At 53.1% G+C, this 27586-nt stretch overlaps 1 protein-coding gene and 1 long non-coding RNA gene across 3 annotated transcripts in view; one reads left to right on the forward strand and one right to left on the reverse strand.

Moving 5' to 3' along the window:
- Positions 1-569: 569 nt before the first annotated feature.
- Positions 570-24652, reverse strand: LOC143695478 (uncharacterized). Its single transcript, XR_013184697.1, has 3 exons — positions 24515-24652; positions 18191-18327; positions 570-973 (listed from the first exon to the last, which is right to left on the reverse strand). It is a non-coding gene; the product is annotated as an uncharacterized LOC143695478 (long non-coding RNA).
- SEZ6L (seizure related 6 homolog like) overlaps positions 23352-27586 on the forward strand; it is a 42354-nt gene continuing 38119 nt past the window's right edge. Inside the window, exon 1 of one of the 2 annotated variants that reach the window (XM_054645809.2) lies at positions 23352-23830. In XM_054645809.2, the coding sequence (XP_054501784.2) occupies positions 23749-23830 (82 nt within the window). In that variant the 5' untranslated portion in view covers positions 23352-23748. The remainder of the gene's footprint in view (positions 23831-27586) is intronic. The other variant, XM_054645810.2, reaches the window with a different exon arrangement.

Consider the following 27586-nt stretch of genomic DNA (forward strand, 5'->3'; position numbering starts at 1 on the left):
TGCCCAGGAGATGTGGAGAGAGAGAAATCACTGGGAAAATCCCAGTGGATGCTGCACCATCGCCTCCATGGCCCCCAGCAAGGTGCTGCTCCTTCCATCCATGGGACAGAGCATTAATTTATTCCTGCCTATCTCAGAGCCTGCTCCTGGGGAGGAAAGCCATTATTTAAACATTAATTCCTTGTGTGGGCTCTCCTGCAATAAAGCAGGAGTGCGGAGGTGTTGAAGGAATTACGTTTTTATTTAATCACGGAGTAATTACAGGACCAGAGCTCTGTGGAGCAGCTGTGATTGACTTCCCTGCTCAGCCCCAGCTCACAGGAAGGGCCAAACTGTCTGACACCAAACACACAGGGACCACCTCACCCCTGGCATGGCCACTGCAGTCGTGCCATTGCTCAGTGGGCCACAGAAATGTAAATAGATAAATATAAACATAAAATATATAGCAATAAATATAGCAATAAATATAGCAATAAATATAGAAATAAATATAAATATAAATATAAATATAAATATAAATATAAATATAAATATAAATATAAATATAAATAATCTGTGCATTTATCCATAGAGTCCTGCAAGGAGAGCCCCAGCTCAGACAGAGCTCTGTTTCCAGCGTGGTTTTGCACCAGGGAGCTGCAGCCCCATGACCCAGAGCAGGTCCCTGGGGATGCATCCAGACCATTCTCCAAATTCCAAATTTTTCACTTAGCAGAGGGCAAAGGAATTGCCCCAAGGGTGACAAGTGTAAGAGCATGGCTTGTGGCAGGACCAGCTTCACTGGGAACAGGAATATGCTGGGAAATGTCTCTTCTTCCCATTCCATGGCAATTACTTGGATCTGGGCTTGCCTTAAAAATTCCACCAGTTTTATCAAAAAAGCTGATTTTGAGGCCAGAGTGTTCTGCAGGGTCTGGGAGCACAGGCAGTAAATTCCTCCAGTTGTTTTTTGCTCAAGTGAAGCTTTTTCCTCAGAAAAAAACACCCCGAATTAATTTGAAAACTTCAAGAGACTGAGAAAGCATCACTTCCCCTTGATAATTCGTTCCAGTGGTTAATTACCTCGCTATTAGAAATGTGTCTTTTGTTCTAATTTAAATGTGTCTGGCTCCAGCTTCCAGTTGTTGGCTCTCTTGTGCTTTCCCTGCTGGATTAAAAGGCCCTTTCAGAGCTTGCTGTATCCCAGGAACATTTTTGCAGAGCGGATTCAAGGCACCTCTGGATCCTCCCTGGCTAAACCCCAGGGACCTCACTCCCTCCCTGCCTTTCAGTGGTGTTTTTTTCAGTTCCTCAGAGAATTCTCCTCCTTCTTTTATTCACCCTCTCCTGTTTGCCAAACCCCTCTTTAACGAAGCACGTTTCCCAGCCCTGCATGGAATATTCCCCTTGGTCCCACAGGTGCATCAGGACCACAGCAACCCCCTAAACCTCACCAGGGCAGTGCTGGGGCCACTGCCCCCAGCCTTGGAGGGTGTCAGAGCCCTGGGAATGCCTGTGGAGCTGCTTTTGCTCCTCCAGCCTCTAAATTATTTCCACATTTGATCTTTTCTGGGACGCAGCCTCCCAGTTTGTGAGCATGGCCTATATTTCCTGTGTCTAGATTGCAGCATCGCCTTGGATTTGATTAAAATGTGGTTTTTTTCTTGGATGGCAGCAGATTTACCCAGGAATCCAGCTTCCCCCGCTCCCTCAGGGCACCGTCTCGCCAGCAGTCCCAGAAAACAGGGCTTTTTAGCCCAACTTTGTGGCATGGGAAGTGTTTTTTAGTCCCAGAGAACCACCCTGGGCATGGAGCCATCAGCTCCTGGGTGTTGCTGCCAGCACTAACAGGTTTAGCATCAGCCCCATGGCTGATTTAAGGATTAAGCTCCTTAGAGGGAGCGGTGCTGGCTTTGTGGGAAGATCAGGGCTCAGGGATCCCCCTTCCCATCCCAGCAGCCTGGGAAGCACTGAGGGAATTCCCTGTCGCAGACACATCTTTTATGGAAAATCCTTTCCTTAGGATTTTTCCTCCTGAGAAGCTGAGAGGCCTCAGGAACAAAATGTAAACAATGATTATCTGTTGCTGTGCAATGCAACAGGTGCATCTGGGATTGGGCTCATGTGGTTGTTTCTAATTTATGGCCAATCACAGCCCAGCTGGCTCGGACAGAGAGTCTGAGCCACAAACCTTTGTTATCATTCCTTCTTATTCTATTCTTAGCTAATCTTCTGATGAAATCCTTTCTTCTATTCTTTTAGTATAGTTTTAATGTAATATATATCATAAAATAATAAATCAAGCCTTCTGAAACATGGAGTCAGATCCTCGTCTCTTCCCTCAACCTGAGACCCCTGTGAACAGGGTCACAATTCCCTGCCCTGCTCAGTCCTTGTGGTCTCCCACAGCTGCTGCCACGGCCATGCCACCAGCACATCCTGCCATGGGAGGGACAGGAGGGTGACAATGCACCCTGCAGGGCTCTGGCTTGGCCACCACAGCACAGGTGAGGTGGTGCTGCACCACAAAGTGCTGCTCCTGTGTTATTCAGCAGCAAATGAGGCTCCTGGGAAGGGCAGGTGGGCGAGCAGAGGGTGCTGGAGGTGCCCTGCAGGTGGATGTCCCAGCACAGGCACAGGAGCAGCCCCATCCCGAGCCGGGCATGCGCCCACGGTGGCTGCAGAGCCCAGAGCTGGCACTGGCCCAGCCCTGGCACGGGCCCAGCCCTGCTGGCAGTCACGGGCTGGCTGAGGTGTTCTCAGCAGTCAGATGTCACCTCTAACCACGTCTCCAGCTGGCAGCAGCGCCGTCACAGCTCCGTGGGACAGCTCTCATTGTCCCAGGGCGGTGACAGCAGCGGTGTCCAGCCCTGGGGACACCTGAGCTCATGGGCTAATCAAGGGTGGTGGCATCACTCAGCCCTAAGGACCCCATCCCAGGGGCATTCCTCTCTCCCAGCACAGCCCTGCAGCCACTTCCTTCACCCCCACATTTTGCAGGACTTTGTGTCACCACCTGGGGAGGGTCACAGTGCCAGGTCCCCGTTTGGTGGTGGCTTTTTGATCTGTCCCAGGTGGTGACTTTTTGATCTGTCCACCCCCCTGGGGACACTGCAGAGAGCTCCCTGGGAGCACTCATGGATCCCTCCTTGCTCCTTCTGCCTGGCCAGGTGACAAACAGGAAGGGACACCCAGGGCAGGAGGAGATGCGGGGGCGTTTCCCAGGCAATAAAAATCCCTGGCAGCTTTTCCGAGCAAAGCTTCAGTTCCCTCCTTCAACAGGCCCAGTGCCTCTGTGCCAGGCACAAAGGGACCTGTGCCCTGCACAGGAGAGTTCATAAATCATCAGTGACTGGCTCAGCTCTCCTCTCACGGGTGCTCCTTGTGGAGCTGCCCTTCCTCCTCCTCCGAGTTCTTCCACGGCGCCGGCACGAAAGCATCAAGTAAATAAAGATAAGGCTCTTACTCACTGCTGCCCATGTGAATCATTGCTGTGGTAGGAAAATTAATCCACAAACATCAGAGGTTTATGTCCAAAAAGGAGACAGAGGAGTCCTTTGACTTTATTTGAATAAAGGGAGAGGACATAGGGCATTCCCCTGAGATCTCTCCAATTTTTTGGAGCCTCCTTTTTATCCCAATTTCCTGGCCACATTTCCCTTCTCTCTTTCCCCATTTCTGAGGTACTTGAGAGGTACAGACTCCCCAATATACCTGATACCAAAGATTTCCCTCTAATGTATAACCCTCCCTTTTAATTTTTAATTCTTATGGAATTTAGGGGTTTTTCTTCCCCATTGTTTCTTTCATCTTTCAACTTCTAAGTTCATTTATCGACAAACCTAAAGTTTATTTGTAAAAGCAAATATCTTTTTCCATTCATCAATCAGTGGAATCCATCCCATTGTTTCTTTTATCTCCCAGTGCTAGTTTTATCCACCAGCAGACCCACAGCTTGTTTGTGTTACAATACTCCAATTTAATAATTAAGGAAATTTATTAAATAATCAAAGTATAAATTTGGAAAAAGCCACAAGCAATTCGACTCTGAGCCAGGCGATCAGAGTTGGGGAAACCCAGGATTTGGCCTGTATTGCACCAAAGTCCCCGTGGGTCTCCAAATGCCATTTCTAAGGGGTTTGTTTTATACAGTCTTTTGGGGTCTGGAAGGGGCCCTTCTTTAGCACAATATCATAGTGTTTTCTTTCTTGCTGCCTCGTTTCTCAGAACTGTGAGAATAATTGCTGTGATCCTGTCAGGTGAAAATCTTCTGGGATAAACTTCTGGCATTGAATATTATCTTATTGATGATGCCTATCAAATGTCTCCTGCTGGGGTCTTGTCAGACAAAAAAATCCCTTGAAATATCCACCTCTGGAGCCAGTGTCCTCCTGGTGTCTGAATCTCCATCCTTATCACTTTGCCTATTACTGCTTGTTGCTCAACACTGGCCTTAGTACACAAAATGCTGTGGTTTTTCATTTCCTTTAGCACGAATTGTTTTATAACATTTGTAAAGACAAACCCGCCATTCCTCTCAGCTGGGTGGGCAGCCAAGGAAAATGCTCCATTTTCCCAGACCTCTGCAAACTAAAAAAAGGCAGTGCTGGCTGTCCCCTTGCCCTTGCTCTGGGCTCTGCTGGCAGCACTGAGCCCAGAGCCCAGCATGGGAGCCTTTGCCAAGCAGCTGCAGCAGAGCAGAGCCTGGGCCGTGCTCTCGCAGCCTTCGCTGCTTTCCTGCATCTTCCTCCTCTGCCAAAGCACCCATGCCACTCTTGTTAGGAAAATTGATCTACAAACATCAGAGGTTCATGTCCAGAAAGGGGCAGAGGAGTACTTTTGCTTTATTCAAATAAAGGCAGAGGCCATGGGGCAATCCACTGGGATCTCCCAGATTTTTGGAGGACGCAGCCTCCCTTTTATCCCAATTTCCCGGCCACATTTCCCTTCTCTCTTTCCCCATTTCTGAGGTACTTGAGAGGTACAGACTCCCCAATATACCTGATACCAAAGATTTCCCTCCCTTTTAATTGTTAATTCTTACAGAATTTAGGGGAGCAGCATGTGAGGCAGGGATGGGACCAAAACAGCGCCAGCTTGGGACCTGCTGGGTGCACGGAGGCTTGGAGGGATCCACATACCAGCACTCAGAGGCAGCAGCTGCAGCCTGCACACTGCAGGGAGCTGGAACGCTGCTCCAGGACCTGTGGATTGCCGTGGGGATTCAGGGATCTGCTCCTGGAGTGAAGCACCCACACCCTGCTGGGGGAACAGGGCCACCTTGTTCAGCTCTGGGCTCTGGTGGGACACCCAGGCAGGTTTTATGGCTGAGCCAGTGGATGATTCCCCATCCCAATCACCAAATGGATGATTCCCCATCCCAATCACCAAATGGATGATTCCCCATCCCAATCACCAAATGGACGATTCCCCATCCCAATCAAATCACCAAATGGATGATTCCCCATCCCAATCACCAAATGGATGATTCCCCATCCCAGGTTGGACAGACCTTGGAGACACGGTGCTCCAGTGGAAAGTGCCCCTCTCCATGGCAGGGACAAGATAGGGACAAGATGGGCTTTGAAGTCCCTTCCAGCCCAAGCTGTTCCAGGATTCCATGACAATAGGAACTCATTCCACGACAATGAGAACTCATTCCATGACAATAGGAACTCATTCCATGACAAAATAGGAACTCATTCCGTGACAAAATAGGAACTCCTGGCGGGAGCAGGAGGAGAGGCAGAGCCGGCATCCCCCAGCCTGCTCCCCCGGCAGGGCACACGTGTTGCTGCATGATGGATGTTTGCTCTGTACCGACCCAGGAGCCGAAATAAATTGCAGCTATACAATGAAGAGGCACTTTATTGCTCAGGCATTAGGCAAAGCTAATGTAATCCGAACCGATATTGAATACAAATCCTCGGCTGTGACTCACCCTGCTATTACATTGTGTTCTGCAGAGCAGCCTCGTGCCATCAGAGTCAGGCTTTAGGGAAAAATAAGAAAGGAACAGGCTTTTCTCTCTCCCTGTGAAAGACAGCTGCAATGACGGCCAAATCACCCAATCATTGCCTTAATTAATAATTATTCGGAGCCTCCTGGGATTGATTGGATCATTATGACACCAAGTGAAGCCTGAAGAAGAACTCTAGGGGGAAGATGGTGCTGATTCCTTGCTCCCTTTGGCTCTCTCACTTGCAGAAGGAGCATATCAGAGCTTCAGGAGCTCACAGAGGGGGAGAAAACCTGCATTTTTCCTGGGATAACTCATTCCTGCAAGCAACACCTGACTTTACAACCATCACCTGCTCTTTCTGCCTGGAGCCCAGCATGAGGCCTTGCTGCCGTGCCAGTGCTGCAGCAGCAGGATGAGGGGAGAGGGGATTTTTATTCCTCCAGCCTTTCTCAATCATCTCCCTCCCTCCCTGAGACTGGAGCTGGGATCCTGCTCAGCACAACCTTTGCTTTCAGGTACCACGTTGGTGCCTGATGCACAACCAGCAGCCAGGGCTGTGGGTTGCACTGCCAGGGCATCCTTCCTGAGAGGAATGGCAGATTTGCCTTTACAAAAAAGATGTGGGTCTGCTGGTAGATGAAACCAGCACTGGGAGCTAAAAGAAACAATGGGAAGGATTCCACTGATTGATGAATGGAAAAAGGTATTTGCTTTTACAAATGAACTTTAGGTTTGCTGAGAAATGAAGTTAGGCATTGAAAGATGAAAGAAACAGTGGGGAAGAAAAACCCCTAAATTCTGTAAGAATTAAAAATTAAAAGGGAGGGTTATACATTAGAGGGAAATCTTTGGTATCAGGTATATTGGGGAGTCTGTACCTCTCAAGTACCTCAGCCAATGGGGAAAGAGAGAAGGGAAATGTGGCCGGGAAATTGGGATAAAAAGGAGGCTGTGTCCTCCAAAAATCTGGGAGATCCCAGTGGATTGCCCCATGGCCTCTGCCTTTATTCAAATAAAGCCAGAAATGACTCCTCTGTCTCCTTTTTGGACATAAACCTCTGGTGTTTGTGGATTAATTCTCCTAACATTCCTCTCTGGGAATGGGGGTGTTGAGGAGACACTGATGAATCAAGACCCCAAACACTCCTGCAAGGCATGGCCTTTGTCTGCCCCGTGCTCTGTGAGGTTCAGAGTCCAGCACAGCCTCGTGCTGAGTTGGGAAATCTCACCACACCTGAGGTCAATACTAATGCAGTCCTTGATCCCACAGCCAGCGCTGCAAATCTTCCTCTAATGCAGCCAGGAACCCTCCCCTGCTCAAACTCTCCTCCCTCTAGCTGTTCCCTTCAAGAGCAGACAACCTTGGGTGAATCAATTTGTGTCCCCCCCTTAGCCATGAGCCCCAGAGCATCTCAGCATCTCCAGCAGTGCTGAAGGGCAGAGTCCATCCCCACTCAGTCCCTGTATCCCTGATCCCCTGCCAAAACTGCACCCAGGCACCCCTGGGGAGAGCCTGTTCATCCTCCACACTGCTGCACAGGGCTCCTTGAAGAGTGACAAGAAAATAAACATGATCCCTGAAAGAAAAATCAAAATCCCTCCCACTCCTGTGCTGGATCATCCCCTGTCACAGACACATCTTTTATGGAAAATCCTTTCCTTAGGATTTTTCCTCCTGAGAAGCTGAGAGGCCTCAGGAGCAAAATGTGAACAATGGTTATCTGCTGCTGTGGAATGCAACAGGTGGATCTGTGATTGGTCTCATGTGGTTGTTTCTAATTAATGGCCAATCACAGCCCAGCTGGCTCGGGCTCTCTGTCCGAGCCACAAGCCTTTGTTATTCATTCTTTTCTATTCTTAGCTTAGCCAGCCTTCTGATGAGAACCTTTTCTTCTATTCTTTCAGTATAGTTTTAATGTAATATATGTCATAAAATAATAAACCAAGCCTTCTGAAACATGGAGTCAGATCCTCGTCTCTTCCCTCATTCCAAGAACCCCTGTGAACACCATCACAATCCCCCTGTTGGATCTCCACGCTGTGAGCACACAGGGATGAACAAACCATGGGTGCTGAGCATGGAAATGGCTCTCCAGCACACTGAGGTGACTTTCCTGGCTGCAGGGACCTTTCTGTGCCTGTGGCTTCCTTGGCTGCTTTGGGTCACCCTCACTGGCTCCTTCTGGGCTGCAGCAGGATGGGGACCAGCAAGGAGCACCCCAACCTCTGCCTGGCATCTGCTCCCAGCGCCTCAGGGACCTGCCAGGCCACGTTGCAGTGACAAACACACCTTCCCTGCCTTTGGGGAAGAGGGAATGAACCATCCCCATGCTGCCAGCAAAGCCCCCAGTGAAGGCAATAAGTCATTCACTCCTCTCCCTCCCTCACAGAGCATCCCCGGTTAATGAGATCATCCATCAACAGGATTTTTGGAAGCTGTCAGCTTGGTTCAGGCTGAGAGACTCAGCCATCAGCCACAGGGATCCATCAGGGTCTGAGGAGCTGGCAGAGGCACTCAGTGCTTCCCAGAGCAGCCCTGCCCTGACTCCTGTCCCACCACCAGCCCTGCAGACCCCTCTGCTGCCATGCCACGATGCTCGAGGCTTTCTGGGCACAGAGCACACCCAGACAGTGGGAAGGGCCCTTTCCTGGCTGTGCTGCTGCTGCTGTGGCACAGGGAATGCCATGTGCAGCAGGCCTGGGCTGCTCCCTGGAAAGGTCAGGCTGGCAGAGCGCAGTCGCCAGGAAAAGCCTCCCAGCCCTGGGCCAGCCCCCAGCTGATTTATTTGCCCTCTGACAAACACAGGAAGCAGAGCAGAACCAGGGAGGCACAGGGATGAAAGGGGATGAAAGCAGATGGCGAGACTGGGAGGGACCAGAAATACCTGGAAGGCTTGAACTTCAGAGAATCGGTCTAATACGGGAATAAGTGCATTTTCCACGGCGCTGTGCGTGGCAGGAGGACAGGCAGGGGCTGCTGCTGAGTGGTTTCTGCACCATGAAATCAATCCCACCCAGCACACACGGGCTGGCTCTGCCAGGAATCCTTCCCAGGTCCTGCTGGCCCACCTCTGGTTGACACCCACAGCTCACAAATGGAATTAGAGCAGTGATGAGTAAATGGAGACCTTTTTTCCTCAGAGTGGTAAAAAAGCTTATCAAAGTGAGGAGAATGCCAGGAATGACAGGGATTTAGGGAGGTGTGGGACAGAGCAGTGTTGAAGCAGGGCACTCAGAACTGGAATCCACAAATTAGAGGTTGACCATGCCCTGGACAGGGCAGCCACGTGTGTTTATTCCCAGTTTGAGCCCCTTTGACTCATCCTTTCTGCCCTTCCAGCTCCTCTGGGCTCCCCACTGCCTTCCCACCAGGATATCCCAGAGATGTGGCTCACCAGGGGCTGCCACCCTCCCTCCCCATGTACCAGCACAGTGCCACAGTCCCAGCTCCTTATCTGCTGCCAGGCTGACCAGCTCTGGCTGTAATTTCATGCTGTTAGAAGCAATCACGCTTGTAAAGCAAAAATCGCGGCTGTGTTTCGTGGCACAGAATGTGAAGGAGGCTTTTAAGCACTGGAGAAATCCCAGCTGATGGCTCATCCCTGTATCCCTGTGCTGGCACAGCTTCATCCCAGTGCCCGGACATCCCCACAGCCACCCCCTCACCCATGGCTTTCAGAGCAGTCACAGATAATCAATTCTTCCTAATATTGAATGTAAACATAACCTCCTGCAGCTAAAAGCCATTCTCACTTACCCCAGCACTGCACACCCCTGTAAAAGCCCTCCTCATCCTCATCCTCACCCTCCTGCACAGCAGCAGCCCTGCAAGGGGCAGCCCTGCTTTGTTAGCAGCTCTCAGTAACAAGCCCCAGGTGGAAGCAAAAATCTCCACCCTGCCTGTGTGTCACTGTGATATTTTATGAAAAATCCCTTCACCAGGATTGCTTCTCCTGGTGGGAAGCTGGGAAGCTTCAGCTTTTCCATGTTTTGCTTCCTCTAGAATGTGATTTGGAGAATTGTTTAGCCAGCATGTGAATTGTTTTTAATTAATGGCCAATCACAGTCAGCTGTGTTGGACTCTCTGTGTCTGGCATGGGTTTTTATTATGCATTATTTGCTAACCTTCTGATGTCTCCTTTCTCTTTCTTTAGTAAAGTTTCAGTATCTAATTTTCTTTTAATATAATATATATCATAAAATAATAAATCAGCCTTCTGAGAACTTGGAGTCAATTCTCACCTCTCACCTCGTCCTGAAGAGCCTCACAACACCACAACAATTAATAACCACATCTGTGTCCCACACCTGCCCTCAGCTCCCAAACCTCCTCCCTGTGCCCTGGGACAAGGATTGGGTGGCCCAGTGGTGGGGACAGAGCTCCCCTGTGAGAGGAATGGCAGATTTGTCCCTACAAACCAGCTGTAGGTCTGCTGGGAGAGAAAACCAGCACTGGGAGATAAAGGAAACAATGGGAAGGATTCCACTGATTGATGAATGGAAAAGGATATTTGCTTTTACAAATAGACTTTAGGTTTGCTGAGACATGAAATGAGGCATTGACAGATGAAAGAAACAGTGGGGAAGAAAAACCCCTAAATTCCATAAGAATTAAAAATTAAAATGGAGGGTTATATATTAGAGGGAAATTTTTCGTATCAGGCATTCTGGAAAGTCTGAACCTCTCAAGCACCTCAGCCAGTGGGGAAAAAACCCTAAATTCAGTAAGAATTAAAAATTAAAAGGGAAGGTTATACATTAGAGGGGAATCTTTGGTATCAGGCATTCTGGGAAGTCTGAACCTCCCAAGTCCCTCAGCCAATGGGGAAAGAGAGAAGAGAAATGTGGCCAGGAAATTGGGATAAAAAGGAGGCTGCGTCCTCCAAAAAGCTGAGAGATCCCAGGGGAATGCCCCATGGCCTCTCCCTTTATTTGAATAAAGCCAAAAAAAGGACTCCTCTGTCTCCTTTTTGTACATAAACCTCTGGTGTTTGTGGATTAATTTTCCTAACCCTGTGTCCCGCTCCCTGCCTGGGTGCTGAGGGAGGTGGCTGGTCCCTGGCTGTGCCTGTCACCGTGTCACACAGCCTGGCACAGACGCCCTGTCAGACAGGCAGGGAACGTGCCGCGTGTTTTGGGAGGGAAACCAAACTCCGTATGGCGCTCTCCATCTGGGCTCTGAGGCTGCCTGCGAGGAAGGAAGGACAGCCAAGAGTGCACACCACTGTCCCAGGGGGACAAAACCCGGCCTTGCTTCCCCCTCCCCATGTGCTACCACCCTCACCAGTAGCGGGAAGAGGGACTGGGAGCCCTGGTGGTGGCACTGGGTGACACGGGGAGGACACGCCGGGAGGGCGGCCAGGAAAGGAGGGAGGGTGTCACTGTCATATTTTCTGAAAAATCCCTTTGCCAGGATTTCTTCTCCTGGGAAGCTGAGAACCTTCAGCTTTTCCATGTTTTGCTTCCTCTAGAATGTGATTTGGAGAATTGTTTAGCCAGCATGTGAATTGTTTTTAATTAATGGCCAATCACAGCCAGCCGTGTCGGACTCTCTGAGTCTTGTCATGAATTTTTATTATTCATTCTTGTCTAGCTTTCTGATGTCTCCTTTCTCTTTGTTTAGTATAGTTTTAGTATATAATTTTCATAGAATAGAATAGAATAGAATAGAATAGAATAGAATAGAATATCAATAACTTTCCCCAGTTGTGTCAATTAGATCCACACAGGACAAGTCTGTGAGGAAAAGGTCGTTGCAATAAGAGGTGAGAAGCCCTGTGGGCTGTCAGCATGGCTGGCCCTGGGCTGGCTCCTGACACCCCAGAACCCCCCAGATCCAGCTGGGCTTAATCCTCGACCCTGCCTCAGGTCCTCACCTGACCCCATCCTTCCCCTGCTGCCAGGAGGGATGGGGCTGCCATGGACCCGCAGCTTTTGGCAGCTTTCTGCCCTCCCATTCTCCCACCAAATCCTCCTGCAGGTCCTTCCCTCCTCCAGCACCTCCCCAGCCCTGTGAGTTTTCTCCTCCTGCAGTAACCAATGAAAAACCCGAAGAGTTTTCAGCAGGAGACCGTGTATCTTCCACCCCTGCATGCCCTGAGGGCAACTCCTGCTTTCCATCTTATTTATATTTATAAATCCAGACCTGGCTGCAGCCAGGCTCTCTCTGTGCAGGAGATTTGTGACCTGTGCTCATGTGGCTCCTGCCAGGACTCCTCCCAGTGCTGTTGTGTCCAACAAGTCAACAGCTTGTCCTGGGGCTGTGAGGACCAGGAGGAGCTGCTGGCACTTCCCCTCTCCCATCTGTCTCCAACAGCAGGGGAACAAAGCCTGTGGAGGGTGTGGAAGAGCTGGCAGCGCTCAGGACCCTCCTGAGCTTGGTTAAGCCTCGGGTTGCTGTTGATATTTGCTGCCCCAAGATGTGCAGGATGTCTCTGCTTTGGCCTGCACAACTGAAGAACGAGTCTGGACTCTTCACTTTTTGGTCTTGAGGTTGTTTATTAATTGTTATCTATAAAATTTTCTTTCTGCCCAGCTGAGATCTGCTCAGCAGGGCAGCCACAGGCACTCTGACTGTCCCCGAGGCGGTGTTGTCCTTTTATACTACAAACTACATAGAAGATATTTACACTTAATTCCCAATACCCATCACCTATGTTAGACAGTGCACTTCTACTCTAAACCAATCCCAAAGTGCCAACAGCACTGCAGAAAATGGAGAACAAGAAGAATAAAGAAGAGGGACTGGACACACCCTGATTCCTCCATCTTGTCCCCATAACCCCCATACCAAAAATCCTAAAATCTACATTTTCACCCTCTGCATATTTTATTATTACACCATTCAAACCTGTGTGACTTTCACGTCCTCATACAAAGCTGGCAACTTGCTCCAAGGGTCAAAATCAAATCCCCAGGTGTTCTGGGCAGCATGCCAGGGTCTCCGAGCCCCCTGATGGGGTTCTCAGCAACTCTGGACATCCAAAAGGATGGGCTGAGTTCCGACAGGTAAAGTTTAGATTTTAAGATCTTGGAGGTTTTATCCAACTGAAATCCTGTGATTCTCACCCCTGAGCTTTCCCTGCCCTCATCCTCCACCTTCCCTGGGCACCATCCTGCTGGGTGAGCCCTGTGCTGGCAGGGCTGTGCCACTCAGAGCCAGCCTCTCTCAGGAGAGGGATTATTGATCTGCATCTGGCAGCCGGGCCAGAGCCTGCTGAAAGTGTAATTAATTGATCAGTAAGTGCTCTCAGATCCCAGATGAAAGAGCCACGTAATTACCAAGTATCATCCAGTGGCCCTGGGAGTAATTGTGATAAGGGCTCAGGGTTAGCGCTGCAGGCAGAATTACCTCGGTGCTTGATGTCACCCTCCAGGGACAGACCCGTGCCACGTGGAGGGGAATGGAGAGCTTGGGCCTTGAAAACAAAACCTCTCAGTGCATTCTCTGGGCCCTGCAGAGAGGCTGGGACAGCTGGAGGGGGATCGGGAGGGTGAAAAACGCCAACCGCTCGTTTTTAAAATTTTAAAAGTACAATAGTAATAAAATGGTTGTAAAAATAGTAATATAATTAGAGTAATAAAAATTTGGACAATTTGGATTTAGGACAATATGAGACAATAGAAACAAAGAGGTACAGACAGCCTGGGTACCTTTTCTGGGCAGCATAAAGCCCTAAAAAGGATCCACATTAACAGAGGATTAACCCTTAAAAGCAATGGCCTGTTGCTTATTCATACATCTCATACATGGTGCATAAATTCCATTCAAACACAGGATTCTGTCTGGTCAGTGTCAGCTTCTTCCTCTTAATCCTAATAGCATTGTCCTGGCTGAGCAAGGCAGGAAGAAGTTTTCTTCTTCTGATAATGGAGCAATAAATTCTCTTTCTCTGAAAGATTTAGGAGTCCTGTGGCTGCTATCTCAGTGCGAGTACCTCATTCTTCTCTTTAAAAAAATATCCCACACACATAGTTTCTATTTTAACATTATGTTATAACCTAAAACTATATTTAACACACTACTTAAAAAAATCAATACAGCATAACTTTCGAACATAACACATATAATATTCTTTTTAATATTTGCGAAAAGCCAATTGCAAAATACGCATTTTTCACAGGAAGGTGCAGGGTGGGATGTGGAAGTTTTCCTCACTCGGGGTCACCAATTGTGGTGGTGTTCACAGGGGTCCCAGGATGAGGGAAAGGGATGAGAATCTTGACTCCATGTTTCAGAAGGCTGATTTATTATTTTATGCTATATATTGTATTAAAACTATACTAAAAGAATAGAAGAAAGGATTTCATCAGAAGGCTTGAAATGAAAAGCATGGAATGATAATAAAATCTTGTGACTGACCAGAGAGTCCGAGCCAGCTGGGCTGTGATTGGCCATTAATTAGAAACAACCACATGAGCCCAATCACAGATGCACCTGCTGCATTCCACAGCAGCAGATAACCATTGTTCACATTTTGTTCCTGAGGCCTCTCAGCTTCTCAGGAGGAAAAATCCTAAGGAAAGGATTTTTCATAAAATATGACCGTGACAGGTGGGGGCTGCTCTCCAGAGTCAGAGCAGAGAAGGGATCTCTGGCTCCCAAAATCACTGAGGCTGGACAGACAGATCTCCATCAGAGAAGATCACCCCATCACCAGGACTGTGGGAGCCTGGTGAACCCCTCAGATTCCAGAGGAAGGCACCAGAGCCTAACAACTGTGCCTCCAGAATTTCTGATTATGCAAAAATTCAGCCCCGTGTGGGATTCTCTGACAATTCCCAGCCTTATTTTAGATTTTTACGCTCTGCCATAAAAGCAGTAATAGTAAATTATTAGACCTACACGTGGGCTGTCAGGAGGCTTCTCCCCTATTAATTCCCCCATGATGTTGTGTCCTCCCTGCACTCACCTGGGCTGTGTGTCCCATGTCCCTCATGGGCACATGGTGGCCTCAAGGCCACCAAGAGTCTGGGGGCCTGGGGCTGGTGCAGCACCTTTCCCAAGAAGCTTTTATGTGTTATGTTAGAAAGTTATGCTGTATTAATTTTCTTATGTAGTGTGTTAAATATAGTTTCGGGTTATAACAGAATGTTAAAATAGAAACTGTGTATGTGGGGTATTTGATTCCCTCCTGGGAATCAAAACCAGCCCTCACTCTGTCATCCCAATGGCCAGCTCAGGGAGAGCGGAGCAGGATCTGCTTCCACTGCCAAACACAAAACAAAAACCGATCTCCTGAGTGCTGGGGAGAGCTTTACAAATTTCCCTGGTTTATTCCATTAACCCCGTGGCAGCTCAGGGATCTCAGCAGTGCTGACTGCAATAAAGTGACCTCCTTTAACCTGCAGCTCCTTCTCACACTCCCAGCCCCGCCTGAGCCACAGCCTGAGCAGCTCTGAGCCCTGGTGCCATCTCCGGGTGACAGGACGGGGACAGGGCCATCTCCCAGGGGCTCACAGAGAGCTGAGCTGCCCTGGGACACGCCCGTGTCACTCAGCTGACACACACACAGCCACTCGGTGCCTCACACACTCATTGTCTGCAGCTGGAAATGTCTCTCACAGGGCTGGAATGGGGTTGGGTGGGAAGGGAAGGGAACCATGCTCAGGACCATCCTGGGGTGCTGCCTCAGTCCATGCCAGGTGGGACAAGTGGGCAGAGGACAAGTGGCAGCTCTGTGTCCTGTGCCATGGAGAGGCAGCACCTTCCCAGGGGACACAGGCGCTGCTCCCACCGTGCTGCAGCTGCAGGAATCCGTGGGCTCTCCCACCAAAGGAGTGCAGCACTCTCAGCAAAGCCCCTGCAGGGGGACAGGCAGCAGCAGCCACAGCCCCAGGGAACCCCAAGGTCTGTGATTCCTGCAGTGCATTCCCTAAATTCCATGGCAGCTTGAGCTGCATCTCCCACCACGTGAACGCACACGCTGCTGCTCGGCCAGCGCCCCACACTTGTTGCTTGCTGCTCCTCCTCCTCCCCAGTGTTAAAAATAAGTTAAAAACTGTTGTAAAATAGTCGATATATTGTTAAGCATGTGCTGTTAGTCTGGTTATTCTATTGTAAAAGGGTGGTTAAAAGAAATACGGTACTCAAGGTACCATATTACACCTCAGTAAAGTGCACCACGAGCCAGCCTGGACAGAGCTGTAATGGGCCAATCAAGGCCTAAAACCTTCATGCAAATGAAGGATCCAAAAAGAAACCAATCTAAAGGGACAAAAAACAGGATAAAAAGGGGCTTCTGACCCGCTGAATTGTGCTGCTCCATCTGGGACATCGGGGCCGTCGAGCAGCCCCAGTGCTGGCACTGCAGCATCCTTGATGGGAACGGTCCTGCTCGGGCCCCCTTGCTTTGGGCCTTTCTTTTTCTTATAATAAATGCTGAGATCACTTTAGCACCGGGAGCCTGCTCTGGTTTTTATCACCAGCCTCCCTCCCACCACTCCCATCCTGCCCGGATCCCTTGGCACCACGCTGGGGTCTCTGCCCACCCTCCCAAAACACTCAGAGCAATGGGGTAGAGCCATGGCCTGGAGCTCAGAGGACATCCAGGGATGAGCCCCTCCAGGAAATCCCGTGCCTGGATGGAGCATCAGGAGCCACATTAGCCCTTCCACCACCACAAATCCCAGAGCACAGCAGCACTCAGGGAGTGCCCGGGGTTATTGCCGGCCTCTCATCACCCTGACACCCGCAGCAGCAGCAGGAAGTTCCAGCGAGCTCCACAACAGCTCTGCACCAGTGAAATGTTGTGCTTTTGTTAGGATCCCTGGGAGTTATTATCCCAGAGCTGCAGGATGGGCAGGGGGGTGACACTCTGAGTGGGGACCCCGCCAGGGTAAGGTGTGAGTACCCCAGCCACGGTGTGGGGCTGTGTTTTAGGGCTTTTCCTCTTTAAACAAGCCCAGAGCCTCCGCCCAGAGTCTCCCGGGAGGCGGAGGGACAGGCTGGAGGCGGTTAATGGCTCTCCACCTGCGGGAGCTGCGGAAATGCTCCCAGCAAAGCACGGGCTCTGCTCCAAGCTCTTACAAGCTAATCAATGAAACATCACAGCTTGGGAGCCGGGGCAGAGCAAAGCAGCACAGTATGGATTTTATTTTTTCATGCAAAGAGCTTTAGTACAAATCCCTTTTTCCTCCCCCCACAAAGAGTGCAAGCAGAGTCTGCAGAGAAAGCCAAGCTGGGGCAGCAGGGAGGACACAGGGGTGGGCTGGGAGGGGGCTGTCACCTCCCCTGTGATGCACAGCTGCAGTTAGTGCCACTGTCCTACTCCTTGTGCCACCCCGTGCATGGATTCTGGTCCCTGGGGGTGCCCAACGCAGGGGAGGTGCAGGTGTGGCCCTGCTGGCCCAAGGCTTTGCTGGCCAGGCCATCAGGAGGGCTCTGTGGGGCTGCCACTGCCTCTGCAGAGCTGTGGGGGAGCAAAGCGCCGCTCCCTGCTCCAGCTGCAGGGCCTTTCTGGGAGCTGAGCAAGGCCACCTGCTTCAGCCACTGCAGAGGGACCTTCCAGTCCCTGGGACCTTCCAACCCCTGCTTCATGGCACAGAAATGAGTTGATGTGAGTGGCTGCTTTGGCAGAATACCTGACTGTGTGCTGTGATCAGGGCAGTGCTGCGTGGCTGCAGGTCCTTGTTCTGGTAAGCAGCCACTGATCCTGGCCTGTGCAGCACCTCCAGGGATTTGGGGTTTGCCTGCAGGCCCTGGGAACTGGAGCAGTGGCAGAGCAAACCGGGTCTGAGTGGGCTCATTACTAATTCCTCCTTGTGAGGGTGGTTCTCCTCATCTGCCTGTTCCAGGGATCTGTCCACGAGCCAGTGCGTTCCTGCTGAGGAAGCGCTGTGCTGATACTGCATCAACTGATTCCAGGAGAGTGTGCCTGCTGCCACATCCAATCCATCACAGCAACCCACGGCAGCCATGGGATACCTCCCTCCCTCCTTCCCTCCCTCCTTCAAATGCATCATCCCCTCAAAGATCACAATCAGCTGTTGGACAAAGCCTGCCTTTCACAGTGCCATGGTTACTGGTAACAGACTGGAATCTGTGATTTCCTTCTTTTCCCTTATTTCCTGTTCCTTTCCCTCCCACCCACTGGTGCTCACCCCCTCTCTCCAGTGGCTCCAACAACTCAGGGATTATTCCCAATCAGCATCACTGAGGAATGCTGATTGCATCAGTTCCTCACAGAATGCTTTTGTGGTTCCCATGGGGAAATTATTTGAGCCAGACAAATGAAAAATATTTACCTGTGGTTGGTGCTGAGGGCCAAGGGCTGCATGCAGCTCATCCTGTCCTGCAGACACCTCCTGCCTTGCTGGGCATTCCTGCCTGGCTCAGGGTGCTGAGCAGTGGTGCTGAGCCCTCCTGCCTGGATCAGGAGACTCTGAAATGCACAGGGAGACACTGGAGTGAGGGAGAAAGCCAGAGCATCCTCCTGGAGACAATTAATGGATTACAGTGAGTGTAGAGTAATGCAGAGGCAAAGAAATCCCTCTCTCCAGAGGCAGTGGGATAGCAGTAAAATCATGCTGCACTCTGCCTCACTTCATAAAAACTTCTCGTTATTCCTCAAGGAGGAATTGCAAGAGAGGACAACAGTTCTGTGCACTCCTGGATTTACAAATGCTGTTTTATGTATCAGTGTAATCTCTCTTGCAATTTATATGGGATGCAATGAGTAAACACCAACAGTCCTGGCAGGAATACTGACTCTGGAATGGATGCAGAGAAGGCAGGACAAGGTAGGAAAGCCTCCCCAGAGCAGGTATTTTCCAGCTGAAAGGCAGATTTGTAGAAGGCAGATTTGCAGATTTCTCCAGGATTTGTGGGGATGGTCAGGATGGGGGGACCATGGAGCCACTGGCTGTTTCGTGACTGATGCAAATCCTGCTGGAGCTGAAAAGAACTGAAAATCACAGCAGAAAAGTCTTGCAAACTTTTGGGACATCAGAGCACAGCAGTGAAACATGGATACAGCAACCAGAGCAGCACCATTGCCTTGGGAAGGAGCCTGGCAGCCATGGGCTGGAGTGGCTGGAAGTGCCTGGAGCTGGTGGGAGCCTCTCCAGGCATTGCCACGAGGAGCTTCAGTTAATTAAGCTCTGAATGATGAATTATGCATGGAGCATAAAACAATGTCCTGATTTCTGGCAGGGGAATTAAGGAGCCATGGGCTCAGGTAGGTGCTCCCAGGCTTCAGTCCTGGTGCACAAGGAGAGCATTTGCTCCACGAGGGGAAAAGGGACTGTGGAGCCGTGCTGGGGTGGCCCACACAGGGACACTGAGGGGTGCAGAGGTGACCCTGGGGACACAGCACCCTGGGCAGGCTGTCCCATGCCTCCAGCTCCACAGGGATGCTGCTGCCTGCCTTCCCCTCAGAGGGTTTGTTTCCCTCAGCCCCCTGCAAACCCCAGTGGGCAACAGGGAGCCTATTTTCAAGCTGTGCAAAGTCTTCTTCTGTTGACAAGGAACAAGGGCTTCCCTCCTGAGCGGGCCCCCAGCTGTGCCCGCTGGCACTGGCTCAAAGGGGCAGGGTGCCAGCCTGGCCTCCAGCTCAAACCCCCCATTCAGCGCCGTGTTTGGGAGGCAAAGCAGGCAATCAGCCCCGTTCCCAAAGCCAAAGGCTGGAGTGGCTCTGCCATCTCAGAGGGACAAAGGCCTTTTCTGCCCTGGGACAATATTGCCACTCAGCAGCAGTGCCCCCAGCCTGGGCACGGCTCCTCAGAGCAGCCTTTCAGCTGCACTACGGGGCACCTCTGCCTCCAAGTCCAAAGCTGAGGTTATTTTTCCGCTTCCTGGTGCCATTGAAGCCCCTCTGGGCACAGTGGAGGAGGGGTGAAAGCTTCCCAAGGGAGCTGCAGGGAGGAGGCTGCTCCCCTGTGTGGGCAGGGGGCAGGAGGGGCAGCAGCCTGGCACCCCCTGTGTCGCAGACATCTTTTATGGAAAATCCTTTCCTTAGGATTTTCCCTCCTGAGAAGCTGAGAGGCCTCAGGAACAAAATGTGAACAATGGTTATCTGCTGCTATGGAATGCAGCAGGTGCATCTGGGATTGGTCTCATGTGGATGTTTCTAATTAATGGCCAATCACAGCCCAGCTGGCTTGGACAGAGAGTCCGAGCCACAAGCCTTTGTTATCATTCTTTCTTATTCTATTCTTAGCTAGCCTTCTGATGAAATCCTTTCTTCTATTCTTTTAGTATAGTTTTAATGTAATATATATCATAAAATAATAAATCAAGCCTTCTGAAACATGGAGTCAGATCCTTGTCTCTTCCCTCATCCTAAGACCCCTGTGAACACAGTCACACCCCTGCATGCCCTCTGTGCCCTCATGGGAACCCCAGGAGCAGCTGCATCCTCAAAATAACCCCCAGCATGTTTGGGATGGCTCACACAGAGCCAGGGGCCCGTCCTGATGGGGTCTGTCCCCAAAGCATCTCTGTCCCCAGGTCCCACCTGGGGCTGTACCAGTGTGGGGGGACAGGAGCTGCCTGTGGGGTCTGTCCCACCCCGCTGCAGGGCAGATGCACAGGATCCCAAAGCTGGACGTGTGCAGGGTTCCACAGGCTGGCTGGAGCCCCTGGCAGCGCTGTCCCTGCCCCGGGGGCGCGGGGAGCTGCGAGTGGGCGGCGATCGATCGATCGATGGGGCACAACTGCAGAGCAAACGCGGCAGCGCCGGCGGCTGCGGCACCGCAGGCGCGGAAATAAATGAGGGATTGATTTTCTGGGCAGCTCGGATCTCATGGATCTCAGCTGCTGTGACAAGGGGAGTGCAGGCACGGCTGGCACCGTGGGGCTGTCACCTCCCTGGGCTGCCTGGTGCAGGGGCTGGGGGCACCCGAAATGAAAACGACTCTTTGCCAAAAGGCAAAGCAACTCTGAGTGGCTCCAGGGGACAGAGCCCAAGCTGGGGACATTGGGAAGGACAGGAAAGTGGGTGTCCTGTGCTCCCTGTGGGAGCCCCCCCTGCTCCCTATCATCAGCCCCTTCCCAAACCCCAGTGAGCAGCACCAGAAAGGCACCGTCTGCCTTGAACATCTTATCTCCAAGCTGCTCTTGCTAAGTCACATCTGACTTAATTATGGTAATTAAGATTGACATTAATACAAGATTAAAATGTGAAATTAAAATTAGCTGCGAAACTTATCTGAGTTTTTAGAGCAGTTATTGATTCTCTCCACTGTTAATCAAAGGTCTGAGGTAATGGCCGATGAACACGGTGCTAATTAGAGCAATGCCCATAAAGTGGCCTCGGGAGATGTTTGTCTTATTTCTTGGAATACCTCAGGTTTCTGACCACGCAGACATCTCTGGCCCTGAGTGCTGCTGAAGGAGCTCAAGAGGCCACGTTTTGCCCGCTCCTGTTAGTGCTGTCCCTGCTGTGGAGCTGGGCTGTGCATGCAGCCATGCCCAGCCATGCCCAGCCATGCCAGGGCTGCAGGAGCTGCTCCAGCTGCAGGGGTTTCAGGGTGGCAGGTCCCAGCTGCAGGGTGTTCTGGGGAGCAGCAGGAGCACCGAGGCTGCCCCTCCTGGCACACACCTCGCCGTTCCTCCGGGTGAGATTTTTACAGCCCATTAGGCCCCGGCGCCGCCGCTGCGGGAGGGAAATGATTCAAATCACAGCAGCTCTGGGGAGTGCATCCCACCGTGCATCCTGTGCTTCATCCCAGCCCGTCTCCCTGCACACACTCCGGCCTCCCAGCTCGTCTGAGCCCCCAGCAAAGCTGTTGGAGGGACAGGAGGACCCCAGGCAGCACAATTCCCAGCAGCAGGTCCCTTCTTCCCCAGGTGTGATGCCCTGGATGCCCATGGGGTGCAGTCTCATGGGAGCTGGGCCCACCTGCACTCCCTAAGCCCGGCTGAGCAGCTGAGGTTTGAGCTTCACCGTTCCCTCTCCATCACTAACAACTTTTGCCACTTCGTGGGCATTTCTGCATCACAAATACGGTGTTTGGTCTCTTTTTCCTGCCTGTTTCCATGGCACTGCTGTTATTATCTGGCTATCTTAGGAGTTTACTACAATGCAGATGAGCACAATAAAAATCACTCAAGGAGAACTGCTAAATGAGAGACAACTCTTATCTTTAGCACCGGCAGGTCGGGAGGGAGGGAAGCGAGGCTGGAGCAGAGGGGGAGCAGTGCAGGCTGGGCTCGCTGTGCCACAAGCTTTGTTCGACCAAATTAAACCTCTGAGCAGGCGAGTCCCAGTTGGGCAGGAGAGTAACAGTGTTAAATAACACGCTGCACCTCTCGCTGCTTTCTCTCTCTTTCTCATTTTTGTTCTTCTCGAGCCTGCTGCCCAACTGCTCCCAGCTGGCAGCGGCTGCGAGTGACACCGGGAATGCAAATGACCTGCCGGCCTCTCCCCAGCATCCCCGGGCTGCTGCCTCCGCTTCCAGCGGCAGGAGGGAGCTCGGCAGAGCCCGGCGGGGGAAACACAGCAGGACCGGTCCCTGTGTTTGGACAGCTCCTTGCCTCGGTGCGTGCTGCGTGGTGGCCCTGGTGGTGACACCGGAGCGCGATGGTTGTTGCTGAGGTAACAGGATCGGTGTAATTGCTCCCGCAAAGGTAGCCGGGGGACTTCTCAGATGGCAGCATCAACAAAGTGGCTCTTTAGGGAAGGGGCTGGGCTGTGTCTCGTGCTGTTTGACACTGGTGTTGTGCACTCCTGACATCGCTCTGGCTGTTGGAGCTGACAGGTCCAGAGAGGACCAGGCGCTCTCCCCGGGAGGTGATTCACAGTAAACATTTCAGGGCAGCATCTGGGATTTCAGGAGAGCCAAGCCTCTGTTTCTGTTCTTCTCAAAGTCAATGTAATCACACCGTGTGCTCCACGGGCTCAGCAGGGGCCTGCTGGGAGCCCTGGGCTCACAGCTCCTGCTGGTGGGACGGGCAGGGGGTTCCTGGGAGCCATCCAGGCCATGGTTCCCCTGCAGGCAAGGAAGCTGAGGAGCTCTGGGGCCGGGTCCTGAGCAGGGACCGCCTGTGTGCTGCTTCCTTTGCCACAGGACTGAGGGTACCCCAGTGCTCACCCATGGCCAGCCCAACATTACGGGGGGCTCTAAGCAGCACCCACAAACTGCGGGCTTCTGTATGCTCAGTGCCCCCACCCCAGTGAGGTCAGGCAGGTCCCAGCTGCAGCTCCCTCCAGCAGCAGGGCCAGAAGCCCCAGAGCATCCCTGATCCCAAGGGAGCCATGGGAGCCTCCCCTCAGTGCCTCTGCCCTATTCACAGCCTGCTTTGGAGGAGCTGGAGGAGAGGGAAGGAGGGTACATCTGGGCTTGAGGAGGGAGTGAGAAGGGCTTGGGGTGCTGCGGGGGGTTTGGATGCTATAGGGGGCTTGGTGACAAGGGGCAGTGAGATGGGACAAGAGACAGGCTGATGGGGGGCCTGCAGCGGGAGCACTGACCGGGCTGGGGGAGGACCGGGACTCCCGGAGGGGGAAGAAGCCGAGGAGGACGGAGGAAACCGCGGGCACGGGGCTGCTGCGGGAGCCGTACCCGGGCTGCTCGGCGGGGCCGGGGCGAGCGGGGGGGAGCTGCGGGCGGGGCCGGAGCTCTCGGCGCTGCGCGGGGGCCGGAGCGGCCGCCGGCGCCCTCCCCCGCCGCTCGCTCCGCGCTCCCCGCGCTCTCCGCTCCGGTCCGCCCTCCGCCGCGCCCCCGCTCGCTCCGCTCGGCTCCGCTCCGCCGGCAGCGCCCGCCCCCGCCCGGCCCGGCCCCGCTCGGCTCGGCGCGGCTCGGATCGGATCAGATCGCATCGGCTCGGCTCGGCTCGGAGGCTCCGCCGCCGCGCCCGCCGCAGGATGCCGGGGCCCCGCGGGCTCTGCCTGCTCGCCCTGCTGCTGCTGCTGCTGCTGCTGGGCACCCCCGCGGCCCCGCGCCCAGGTAAGCGGGGCGGAGAGGGGCGGAGCGGGGCTGCGGGGCTCCCCGGGGCTCCCCGGGGCCCAACGACTCCCGGCCCGGGGAGGGGGCACCGCCCGGCGCGGGGGGATGCAGCCGGGACCGGGGAGGGGGCGGCGGGAGCGGGAAGGGCTGCTGGAAGCGGCCGTGCCATCCCCGATGGGAGACCCCCCGCTCCCGCTGCTCCCCGGGCCGGGATGAAACTTCTGGCATTGCGGAGAAGCGCAGCGGCACCGGGAGCGGGGCCCGGCGGAGCGCGGGGCTCAGCACCGCGGGGCGGACAGCTCCCGCCGCCCGGAGCGCTCCGGGAGCCGCGTCCTCGCCGGGAACCGAGCGCCAACGGGGCCGCGGCCTCCCGGGAGCCGCGCCGGACCCTTCCCCTCCCTCCCGCAGGGAGAGCAGCCCCATGTGTCCCCAGCCCTCCGTGTGTCCCCAGCCCTCCGTGTGTCCCCAGCCCTCCGTGTGTGTCCCCGCTGCTGTTCCTGCCCCACCGTCTCGGTCAGGGGTGGCCGTGGGGGGTGAGTGTTTAGCCAGGGGCTGTCTGTTCGTTCCACGTGTCCCCCGTCCCCACGCAGACCCGCTCCCTCCTCCCACTGCCACGATGCCAGACCCAAGAATAGGCTCCGGGATGCGCTCGCGGGTGACTTGGCAAAGTCACCACAAACTCACCTGGGGCTTGGGGACGGCTGAAGCGGCGCCTGTGCCCAGTCCCTCGGCACCGCTGGGGTGCCAGGACGAGGCAGCCGGGTCTGGGTGGGGTTCCCAGTGTGGATTGTTCGGTGGGAGAAGGGAGAGGCCGGTTGGTGTGTGCCGGCGCTGCAGTGCTGGGGCCTGAGGCTGCTCTCTGGGGCTGGCAGGGTGTTTGTAGCAAACGCAAGCAGCTCCTGGTGTCAGGAATGCTGTGCGGTGCTGTCTGCCCTCTCCAGTCCCTGCTCTTGTGGTCAGATTGCGTTAAATGACTTTGACTTTTCTGGCTGAAACCCGGCTCTCCAGACAGGGACTGTAGTACAGAATCCTTCCTTTCTGGGCAGCAGAACAGCAATGGATGTAAAGGGTGGCATTTCTCACTCACCTGCATGGGTTTGTGCTCTGTGTACGTGCACAAACATGTGGAGGAATCAGATGTGAAGTCCCTGCCAGTTCAGGCATCCTGTTCCAGCCTGGGGACACACAGGGAGGCACGTTCCTCTGGGCTGTTACACAAACCCAGCTCTGGTCCAGGCTGCTCTGTGTGACCATCCCAGGCTCCCGGGGGAGCTGGGAAGCAAAGCCAGCAAGCACAGGCCCAGCGAGGGCTCTCAGCTCCCTCACTGCCTCGTGTGCTGAGCCAGGAGGGCTGCCCCAGTGCCACTGGGAGCATCAGCAGGCAGTCCAGCTCCCGGGAACAGGATTTGGCACAATCTGCCATAAATCTCATGGTGGAAGAACACAGCGTGCTGAACTCCTCTTTCCTTGGCAGAGAGAGGGAGCTGATAAATTGTTGACCCTTTACAAGGTTTGGTGAATTATTGCAGTAAAATCCCAACTCCTGCCTACGCAGCCTGGAGCCCGTGGCGACGTGGCAGCTCTGCCCGTGCCTGGGGGGAGCCTTGTCCATCTGTGTGGAGGGGGACAGACAGCCAAGGGCCCAGAGCAGAGGATCCTGCTGTTCTCCAGCTGGGGAGAAGCAGGATCAGACCCTGCTGAGACAGATTGCTCTGCTCCATCTGCTGCTCTTTCTGTTCATGCGTCCAAGAAAAAACCACCTTCACATGACTTGCACCCCTCGGGCGCTTGGCTGGTGGCTTTGGGTGCTCTGCACTGGTGAAGCCATTTAGATCACCAGAGAGGAGGTGTGAAAGCCTCTCCTCTGCTCTCAGCATCCGCTCACACCCACCCACGGGCGCAGAGCAGGCAGCAGAGGCACGTCCCTGCACAGGGACTGGTGCCAGGAGGCTCCGGGCAGCCTGTGCTGGAGCAGTGGCACCCTGAGAACGTGGGCACCCACAGGGGCATCTATTTGTACCCTGGAATGATGCAGTGGGGAAACTATTTGTACCCTGGGATGATGCAGGGGGTTTGTGGGCAGCTGAGAGCAGACAGGGCAGCGCTGCCCTTGCAGGCACTGGGGATGGCAGGGGCACGGCTGAACCCCTGGGAGATCCAAAATATAAATATTTTGGTTTCTAAATATATTTGGGGTGTCCAATACAGGCTGTGATGAGACCAGCCTGAGGCTGCAGTGCTGGGAGCAGAAATGCAGCTGGGGGTGCTGAACTTCAGGCTCCCCCACACCCCCAAAATCTGCACCCTCTCTTCTCTTCTTCGAGGCATGGGGACACTCCTGGGGTGGCTGTCACAGCCCAGGAGCAAGGACAGAGATGCCACTGGCTCTGTGGTGAGCACAGCACCATGGGGGGGTGTTTCCAGAGGATCAGGTGTGTCCAGCAGGAAGGAAAACCGAGCGTGAACTCGGCGAGGGCTGCAACAAGTGCGCGGTGAGCTCTCGCGGCAGCACCCCGGGCAACGAGATAACAGCACAGAGCCAGGCTGCCAGCACAGATAACAGCGATGGGGATTGTCTGATGGAGAGCTATCAAAGGCCATGGCAAATGGCTCCTCTCCCTTCTCTCCTCCTTGGCACAAAGGACGAGGAGAGCCTGGATCAGGAGTAAATGAAATTAGTCTCTCTCAGCCCTCTGCTTCTCCGGTATTTTTTGCCGTTATGAATATACAAAGATGCCATTTCAAGCGCAGCTTTGTGGATGTCACAGTGTCACAGACATTTCCTTCTGTACATTTTTAACTTCTCCTTCACTGAGGAATCTGGGAGCAGGATTTAGGGCTGAGGAGCCAGGCTGCGCCGAGTCAGCTGAATGTGCTCCCTTGGCATCCAGAACAGCAGCAGAGATCTTGGAATAGCAAACCATGGGAAAAGGGAAGTGTGTGATCCATCCCTTGCAAGTCAGGTGGTGCTGGGTTCGGAAGTTAATGGGTAATAAGTGATGGATGAGGCAGAGGAGTGCCAGGGCATTTCTGGAAAGGCAATGTGGGCATCAAAACGGGCTGGTGTGAGCGTGGCCCATCCTGCCAGCAGGCAGGGATGTTCCCTGGGTATTCCAGGTCAGTGCCGAGTGCTGGGGTGCTTTGTTATCCCATTTTGTACAGACAGTTGTGTTTTTTTTTAATGAAATAGGCTTTGTCTGATTAAATAACACACAGTTTTTGATGTAGACTACAAGCAGCCTCAGAAATCTGTGTATTTTCCATCCTCTGTCACTGCGATGAGCGCAGCTGCTTCCAGTGGGCTTTGGGAACAAAAAGAACCCACACCAGAGTAACCTTCTGTGAGCAATCCGAAAGTTATTTACTTGATGCGATTTTATTTCTCAAATATTTGAAAGTGGTTACTGAGCAGTAAAATAGGCTCCAAGGAAATCCTGTTACAAAACACAGGCTCTATTTTAATTAGCATGACGTGAGCGACACGGCTGGAGCTGGGGCTGCCACCGAGTGCATCTTTCAGGAGCTCGGAGATGTCTGTAGGAAACACGGCGTGAGCACCGGCTTTCCAATTTTCCAGTCCATCAGGATGGATTTACGCTCTTGTCAGGGCTATGAAATTGCTGGATGTGGTGGTGAGAGCTGTGTGTCTTTAACCACTTGGCTTGCCAGGGTGCTCTGTGAGGTGGGGATGTGCCTGTCCCTGCTCTGGTCCCTGTCATCAGCACCCCAACAGCACCCAGCCCTCTGCCCTTGTCA

The sequence above is a fragment of the Agelaius phoeniceus genome, chromosome 18 (genome assembly GCF_051311805.1).
Source record: "Agelaius phoeniceus isolate bAgePho1 chromosome 18, bAgePho1.hap1, whole genome shotgun sequence".
NCBI lineage: Eukaryota > Metazoa > Chordata > Aves > Passeriformes > Icteridae > Agelaius > Agelaius phoeniceus.